The sequence below is a fragment of the Myotis lucifugus genome, unplaced genomic scaffold (genome assembly GCF_000147115.1).
Source record: "Myotis lucifugus unplaced genomic scaffold, Myoluc2.0 scaffold_447, whole genome shotgun sequence".
Classification (NCBI taxonomy): domain Eukaryota; kingdom Metazoa; phylum Chordata; class Mammalia; order Chiroptera; family Vespertilionidae; genus Myotis; species Myotis lucifugus.
The window spans coordinates 121527-130598 of record NW_005871495.1 but is presented as its reverse complement, the minus strand read 5'-3'; the positions used below and the strand labels follow the sequence as shown (position 1 = coordinate 130598).

At 49.1% G+C, this 9072-nt stretch overlaps 1 protein-coding gene across 3 annotated transcripts in view; it reads left to right on the top strand.

Annotated features, from left to right (window-relative positions):
* Nucleotides 1–260: 260 nt before the first annotated feature.
* MKI67 (marker of proliferation Ki-67) overlaps nt 261–9072 on the top strand; it is a 20520-nt gene continuing 11708 nt past the window's right edge. For all 3 annotated transcript variants that reach the window (XM_023744293.1, XM_023744294.1, XM_023744292.1), the window contains exons 1-6: nt 261–440; nt 2544–2622; nt 2740–2855; nt 5502–5568; nt 6783–6828; nt 7275–8273. In XM_023744293.1, coding sequence (XP_023600061.1) covers nt 349–440; nt 2544–2622; nt 2740–2855; nt 5502–5568; nt 6783–6828; nt 7275–8273 — 1399 coding nt within the window. In that variant the 5' untranslated portion in view covers nt 261–348. The remainder of the gene's footprint in view (nt 441–2543; nt 2623–2739; nt 2856–5501; nt 5569–6782; nt 6829–7274; nt 8274–9072) is intronic.

The window sequence follows — 9072 nt, the reverse complement described above, 5'->3', positions numbered from 1 at the left end:
TCCCTGGGTACCGGACCTTGGCGGGCGGCGTCTTGGCCGCGGGTCTTTGGGGGCGATGCTTGCAGGAGGGCGCCCGGGGGAGGCCCAGGGCCTGGGGGGCTCCCCAGCTGTCAGATGGGGCGGGGGCCAGGGCGACCGGGCACCGGTCCATGGCGCAGGGAACCCCAGTCGCCGACTTACAAGCGGCTGCTTGACTCTTTGCTCTCAGAGGAGCGCGCCCTCCCCGCAACCCGCGTTTTCTGTTTCTGTTGTTTGATCCAGTGCGTGGTCCTGCAGGGAAGAGCTGCTCGTTAAATTTGCTTCCACCTGACCTTCCCATTAGGATCGGTCGCCCATTCTCCTTAGAAAATGGGCCCGACAGGTCGCCTCGTGACCATCAAGAGGAGCGGGCTGGACGGCCCCCACTTTCCCCTGAGCCTGAGCACCTGCTTGTTCGGGAGGTGAGCCCTGCGCACGCGTGAGAGACCTGAAGGCCCCAATCCCAAGTGAACAGGCCGGGCCTCGGCCCCTCCGCTGTCACCCTGGCTGGGGACTTCCCTGTACTGTCAACTCCGGGGAGCGGTTTATTACCAAACAGAATTTCAAGACAATGTTTCTATGTTAACTGGTGCTTCAGGCAAACATACGTGTTGAAATTGATTTGATGCACATGTTTAAATGGAGGAAAGTGTAGATGGTTGCAGTACCCTGACTCACTTCTGTAGAAGATGCCGTGTTCATCTGAAAACCCTGGGGACGCCCCCGAGCAAAGGAAGGAAGGAAGGAGGCTCCTGTCGGGCTAGTGTTGTGAGAGCTTCCCTTCCTGTGTCACCCTGTGGGCGGTGCATGCATCCGTGAGCAGAGGTCGGGGTGCTGCCACCCGCCCGGCCTGTACGGACAGTCCCCACCAGGAAGCATTATGTGGCCTGAGGTCAGCAGCGTGAGGTTGAGAAGCACTCGGCTGCGGTGATCCCAGCTGGCAGTCTCCTGCCAAACCACCTCTCAGTGCTAATGAGACAGTCTCTCTGCCTGGAACACTCTCTCACCTAAAGATCAAAGCATCTTTCACTTAAAGTAGCTGTTCACTTTTCATAGCTGCTTTTCTAAAGAAAAAAAAATGTTTAAACACATGTTGGATGGCAGTAACTGGTTATTATACAGCAACGATGAACGTTTTTATGCACGATTTTGTCATTTAGAAACCCATTAGTAAGTGTTTGGTCGTGGGACATGGGTGGGAAGAGAGATCTTAGACTCCAGAGGTTCAGGTTGAGAACAGAGATGAGAGTCTAGAGTTGTTCAAACTTATAAAACCCCGGGATGGTAACGGGGACCCCAGCGGACCTCACCGAGGGCCTCTGATGGGTTTCTGCGGGTTTGGGAAGTCTCCCTCTCTGTGCTTCCTGCTGGCGCTAGCTTTTTGTGAAAAGACAAGTCAAATCTAGAGAATGTGGGTTGTTTTTTTTTTTGGTTGTTGCTTTCAGATTAGTATTTTTAGTGATAGACTTGTGCGTCTGTCAGTAAATGGACTATAGTTTTTTGTTTTTGTTTTTTTTAAAATATATTTTATTGACTTTTTACAGAGAGGAAGGGAGAGAGAGAGAGAGTAGAAACATCGATGAGAGAGAAACATCGACCCAGCTGCCCTCCTGCACATCTCCCACTGGGGATGTGCCCGCAACCCAGGTACATGCCCTTGACCGGAATCGAACCTGGGACCCCTCAGTCCACAGGCCGACGCTCTATCCACTGAGCCAAACCGGCCTCGGGTATAGTTTTAAAACAACAGTAACAAGCTCACAAGTAGTAGCATTTACTGTGTGCCAGGCAAATGATGACGTGCGTAACTCATTTTATCCTCTGAAGAACACCATGATATAGGTGCTAATGTAATCCTGTTTTTGTCTATAAAGAAACAGGCACAGAGAGGTGCTGGCATAAAATACAGCACTTTTGGTGATGATTAAACCTTGAGCTATACATAACAAGTGAACATAATAAACCTTTTTGTTGAAAAAAAAAAAGCAGAGGATTAAAAGTAATTTTCATTCTCCAAACTGATGTAAAATATTCCTTTAGTTGGGTCTTATAAGCATAGATATCTTAGTAAAAGGCAAATCAATTTTATATTGTAACTAGAGGCCCGATGCACAAAATTTGTGCAAGGGCCTTGACCGCCCCCCCACCCCCCACCCCGCCTACCCACCTCTGCCTCAGCTGGGGGGGGGGGGCGGGGGGGGCGGCTCTGCTACCCCACTGGCTTTCTCTGGAAGGAAGAACATCCTGTCTAATTAGCATATTACCCTTTTATTATTATAGATGTTTTCTAGTGTAATTATCTTTAAGTACTCTAAGTTTTAAAGATTTAAAATAGTTGCTTATAGAATACTTGTAAAAATTATTGGCAAAATCTAGAGAACATTGATGTTTACCCAGTTTATTAGTTCTTTATGTCATTACATTTATAGATCAAACATAGAGTCAAATGCTGTTTTATTTTGAAACACTGATGTAATTTTTTTAAATGCAACAACCTAAAAAAGTCTTCATTCTTTTCAATCAAGGGGCATTGAGTGTGACATTCGTATCCAGCTTCCTGTCGTGTCCAAACAGCACTGCAAAATTGAAGTCAATGACCAGAAGGTTAGCGGGGCTTGGGGGTCTATTTTAAAAAGTCTTCGCTTCACTTGTTACCTATGCAAAGTCTTTGCTTCACTTGTTACCTATGAATTACACATTTCCCCCTTTTTCTACTTTCAGGCAGTCTTGTTTAATTTCAGTGCCACAAACCCAACACAGGTGAATGGATCTGCTATCGACGGGCCCGTGCAACTCAAGCACGGGGATGTGATCACCGTCATTGACCGCTCCTTCAGGTCAGTGGCAATAGGGGGCCTCCTGGCGCTCCAGGAGCCAGCCTTGCAGGCCTTCTGCGGTTCTCCCTTAGGGTGGGTGAATGTCCAAGTGTTTGAGATGGACTTTCTCCACGCTGATTCCTGATCTGAAATCACAGGGACATGTGCGGCCGACGTAATCCAGTTCAAGGATTTGAGAACCCATCATGCTGCCCGGGAGGGGTGACCTGGTCCTACGGGAGTTTCACTTTATTGGAAGTGTTGAGACTCTGCAAACGTTTTTTAGTTTATTATTTTAAACTAAAAGGTATTCATAGAGGAAGGTACAAAACAAGACAGGAGTGAACAGCCCTGTGGACATCACCTGTTATGGGCTGAATGCCCTCCCCCTCCCCCAAATGTATGTGTCAAAGTCCTCACCCTAGGACCTCAGATCGCGAGGCAGGGCTTTTAAAGAGGTGATTAAGGTAAAATGCAGCCGTTAGAACAGGCCCTAATCCGATCTGACTGGTGTCTTAAAGCAAAGGAGATGAGGACACACAGAGAGAACCAGGGGAGCAGGTGCTCAGGGGGACAACCGTGTGTACAGGTGGCAAAGGGAAACCATAGCAAGGTGGGAAGCCAGCCCCAGCGGAAACCAGCCCTGCCGACACCTTCACCTTGGACTTCTAGCCTCCAGAACAGTGAGACAAGAAATTGTTGAAGCCACCCAGTGTGTCGTGTTTTGTTACAGAAGCCCGAGCAAACTAATCCACCACCTACAGCATACTCAGAAGATGTCTGAAGCTTCTTTCACGCAGCTTCTAATCTCTGCTTATGTCTCTGACCTCGCTTTCTGATCGCACGAAAGTCTGGGTTTTTACTTCGTAAGCCTGCATCCCTAACCACCGTGCTTTTGTCTGTCTATTAAACTCCATCAATTTGTAATAATGACGGACATATTTGTAACTGACTTCTTCCCTCATGGTGGTGGCATTCAGTGCATGGACGTTCTCACTGCATGAGTATTTCTTTGAAATAATATATACAGTTACCTACACAATCTATTCACTCTGGATGGACGTGTGAGTAACTTCATGTTTGAAATGCATGGGGGTTTGCTTTGTGATTCCATAGGGTTAACTTTTTACTGCTCTGTGTTTGAAAAGAAGTTGGCGTTCTTCAGCTGTTGGGTGCAGTGTTCTGTCTATGGTCTGTGCCCATTAGGTTCAAATTCTAGAATCACAGTCGTTCCCTCCCCCCGATTCTTAGCTACTGCAACTGGCGAGTGGAAATCACACATCGAGGGCATTTTGTTTTTCGGCTCTTGTCAGTTTCCTTTCTGTGCTCGGTGGCTCTGCTCTCCGTGTGTTTAAGTTTAGAATGATCCGGTGGGTGAGGCTCTATCGTGTGTCATCTTGACGCGTTCTGTGCCTTTAGTAGTGCTTTGGATTAGGATTGCACACTACTTTTTTTCAATCACATACTTTGACCTTTTCACAATCCTTAAGGTTGAGGTTGTCTCTTGGAACCAGCTGTTAGGGGCACGTTTGTTATCATCAGTCTTGTTGTGGTTTTGCTTGGTCTCTGAGAACAATGTTTGTCTATTTTTTCTGAGTTGGCGTAGCCTCTCCAGCCCTCTTCTGGTTGCTGTCTGCAGGTATACCTTTCCCACCCTTTTACTGGCATCCTGTTTGTGTCTTTGAATCTAACTTGTGTCTCTTGAAGAGACGTGTAGTTGGGTCATTTTTCACCCATTTTGCTGAGCGGAGCTCTGCCTTCACTATGGCCTTCGTTAAATACTGTCTCCTGGCATCCGGTCATTGCTTTTACTGTGCTGCTTGTGAATTTGCTTCATTTTTAAAGGGCATGTTTATTGGCTAGAGAGCTCTCGGTAGGAAGTATTTGATGTGAAACGGAGGCCAGAACTATTTCCCCAAGAGGAGCTGCTGTTCACGTTCACGTTACTTGAGATGATCGACTTCCTCCAACAGTGAGTTGGAAACGGGTCTTAGGAAGAGGACTGGACCCAGAGCTCTGCTCCCTGAGAAACCATCCCAGAATCCTCGCTGCTTCCGATGGCACTCAGGTGGCATCTAAGTTTGAATCAGGCCCTTTCACCAGGTACCCAGGTTCTGTCTGCCTTTTAAGCGGCTGTTCTGTGATGCGGAGCCCGCGGTTTTGTGAGGGCAACGATGCGTCTTGCTGGATATCTCTCATCTTCATGCAACGTGCCCACCTCTGTTCAGACACAGATGGAATAAGTGGGGGCTGACGAGATCAGAGTGCTTTCAAGGTAGCGCATAGCTCTAGTCTCTGCAGGAAGTGACATCACAGAGGTTCAGGCATCAGCTGCCCCTGGCTTCCTGGTTAGCCTTCCAAGCCATCGGTTGATTTCCTTGAAGGTAAACTAGCGGACACCGATTCTGTTCCCACTGCAGTAGGTCCGCACATAGCAGGTACTCGGGGAGCGTGACTCATACAGGCTGGTCAGTGTTCAGAAATTAATCCAGGTGCCCAACCTCGGACTCTGGTGTTCCGAAAGAAAATCGAGGCAATCAACTCTAAATTTATTTCCAGGAGTAGGGTAACATCTGGAAGTTTGCTCCTTATTCCTTGGATATTAATCAGATACTCAGGCTACAGGTCAGTAATCTGAATATGTGTCTGTGATTCTATGCACTTCAGGTATGAGAATGACAGTCATCAGAACGGAAGCAAGTCAACTGAATTTCCAGGACAAAGACGTGAACAGGTGACGGGGTGGGGTGGTATCAAACTTTGGGCTCTGATTCTTTTGCATGAAGACAGGAAATCATTTATGTGCACCCTGATGAACAGTTTCTCACAAGGGAGGGTGACGTACCAGTTAGAATAGGAGAGTGTAACCAAGGTATTAAAACAAGGTGAACTTAGATTACTTTTTTTCAATCCTCATCTAAGGATGTTTTCATTGATTTTTTTTTTTTTTTTTTTAATGAGAGGTAGGGGAAGAGAGAGAAACATCAATATGAGAGAGAAACATCAATCGATTGCCTACCATACAAGCCCCAACTAGGAAACGACCAGGGATCAAACCCACAACCTAGGTATGTGTCCTGACCGGGAATCGAACCTGCAATCTTTTGGTTTATGGGACAATGCTCCAACCAAGTGAGCTACCCAGGCAGGGCAAATTTTACTTCATTTTTATGTAGTCATAAGTGTCTTGATCAAGTTCAGGTTGGAAATTAGAAATTGGCCCTTCCCATGGGAAGTTTGAGAAGCAACATGTTAGATATCAAGAAATTGGAAATCGATTAAAGAAAGAAGTTAAATTATTTGCCTTTGGATATATTTTGTGATATCCCCTCCCCCTTAATTATTCAGATGATATATTTTTCTCCTTCTTGGAAACAATACTGGACTTTATATCTTAAATACATGTTATTCTGTGGTTGCTCCTCGGCCTCTAGAACATTCTCTGGCAGCACTGTCAGGGGTCCAGGTGGGTGGGCTGGGGCTGGTCCTGTGCCCTGAGTGGATAGTGTCTGCCTTAACTTCTGGGCTCAAACACACCCTAGGTGTCTGCCAGCCAAGAGCACACACGCGGAGTGGAGCCCACAGGTCCTGTGATGATTTCTGGTGAAACCGGGTATTAAGTCAGTAATTCTGTGCCTTTGGTAGGTTCACAGGTACTGAGTGTCGGTGACATTTAAGTTTAACTTCCTTCAGATGATGAAGGAAAAGAAGTCTGAGGAAGTTACAACAACTCACACGCACCCCATCGCTATATTTTTAAAATCAGCTAAGAAATACTTGTATCTGAGCAGTAGCACCTGCGAGTCTCGGGCTCATTTCTCAGTTTCCCAAAGTCATATAAGAACAGTTAGGCAAAGATGCTCATCGACAGACAGGATATTTTCATGAACTTGGCTGTCGGTTTCGGAAAAGGCACTAAATGGCTGTTCACTCTTTACCAATTCACAGGCATCTCCGAGTCGGGTCTCAAGGTCTAGCTTCCCTTCCAACCCCGGTAAGTAGTTTTTCATTCGTTCCAGATCTGCAAGGCCAGTTATCTTAGCATAATGACAAGGAGGGGACACCAATGTCACACATGTCCGACGTCCAGGCTCAGGCAGACCCCGAGTTAACTTTCTTCTCCAGTTATGTGGGGGCTTATTGGAGAATCCACACGTAAACAAATTGTCTTGCTCAACTGTCTGCTGAATTCTGAGTGGAATAATAGCATTTTATCTCAGATTAGTTACAGGAGACTAATGGGATTTACTTATTTGGATCAGATCATAATATTAGTATCGGAATACTGTTTTTACCCACATGGGACACTCAGTAACGTGTAGGCTAAGTGAAGAGCTAGGTGATAAGGTAGTTTGAAACAGTTGTAAAATTTGAATACTGCCCACGTTAACGATTGAGAACATCTGGAACTTGTTTCTTATTTCATATCTCGCTGTCAAGATGGGAAAGTTCAAGATCCCAGTGCTGCCCGTTCACAAGTCACTGAAGAGGGTGGTTCAGGAGGGCCCCCGGAGCGCAGGGAGCGTGTCGGGGTGACCCGCACCCCCTCACGCGGCTCAGAAGGTCCCACTACCAAAGGCACAGCAGATGTTGGTTCCTCAGAGCCCCCTGGAGATAACCACGGAAACGCAGCCGGGCCCCCTGCTGGGGGATTCAGAGCAGGTGCCTGTGTGACCATTGAGAGCTGGAATGGGGGACAGGATCTGGAGAAGGACGGAGAGAATGAGTCTCCCTTCCGGAAGCTCTACGAGTCTATGAAGGAAGAGTTAGATGTGAAATCGGAGACTGTTCTACAGAATCGTAGGAAATCGGGAGCATGGGGTCATCGTGCATCAGAAGCCGAAAGCGCCGGCGGTTCACAGAGCTCGACTCAGCCACGGGTCTCGCCCAAGTCCAGGAGGAGATCTGGTCGGAGCAGCCAGACGGAGGCAGAGAGAGCGGGTGAGGGGCCGGGTCAGACTCTCGAGGCCGCCGCGAGTCCCAGCATCCCCCCCACAGAGATGACCGAAGCCAAGACCCCAGTCCAATGTCCACAGCCCAGTTCCTCCCGGAAACGCCGGAGCGGAGACCCGAGTGTCACCCCTGGGGGTGAACCTGTGAGTCTGCAGCAAAGCGAAGACCTCGGGGAAGGCAGTGCCGCGTCTGCTCCCAGGAGGCTCTCAGCCAGACAGCAAACACCCGCCAACGGAGAAAGCGCTGGCCACCTTGGAAACACAGCAGAAAAAGTCTTTTCCAGAAAAAGGAGAAGGAGCCTGTCTCCCAGTGTCGGCATCCTCACCACAGGAGCAGACATTCCAAAGCAGACCCTGCTCTCCCCGCTGCTGGTCCCCGCGGAGCGGAAGGTTCCAGGCAAGGCCCCGGGCACGCCCAGGCAGCAGGGCACCGCCGGCTCACCGGGCCTCGGTGCAGTGGATGTCAGCAACGTTGGCGATTCCCTTAGTAAGTTTATTTCACTTTAAATTCATTTTCCCCGGAACGTTCACACATACCTGTGACCTGTGTCTAGGTATGAATTGATGACACCGCCTTTCTAAAATAACAGTTCGCTCTGTGGCAGAGGAGCCAGGGGACTAAGGGGACAGCCAGGCCGAGAGCTGTCCACGCCGAGAGCTTTGTCCTGAAGACCTGGCTAAGGGGACAGGGAGTGGCGGGAGGTGCGGGCTGTTAGAGAAGGACCGACAGAGCAGGGGCTGAAGGCTGCTCCGAACATGCTTGGTTCTATTCCAGCCACAACCTAGAAAGGAGAATGAGCAGCATCGCTTTGCCCAGGCAGCTCCATTCTGAGGGACAAGCATCTGTGTCCTATGGGCTTGATCCGAGTCAGCGGCAATCCCTTGGGAAGCTGTTATTATAGGGTGGCCCTCGGGTATTTGTTCCCACAAGCTGCTGTGCCGGGCGCTGTTTGGGGAGCTTTCCCGACATCCACACTTTGACCCTCCGTGCCTGCAGCAGGAGCGCCCAGCAGGAGCGTCCGCAGGCCAGGTGGTGGAGCTAACGGGCAGTTCTCTCTCTTCTGCAAGTGAGGAAACTGACAGCCTAATGCCCCCAGTGAGTGGCGGAGGCAGGGCCTCTGTGGCCCCCATGGCTCCTGGGCAGCCTGCCCTTTCAGGGTCTCCAGGCGTCTGACGCGGCCCTGACCACGCAGGTTGTGCTTCTGCAGGGTGTGCAGTGCAGAGCCGTGCAGGTCTGTAAAACGAGACCTCCAGGCTCACGGTGTTGATTGCTGGTTTGTAAAGAT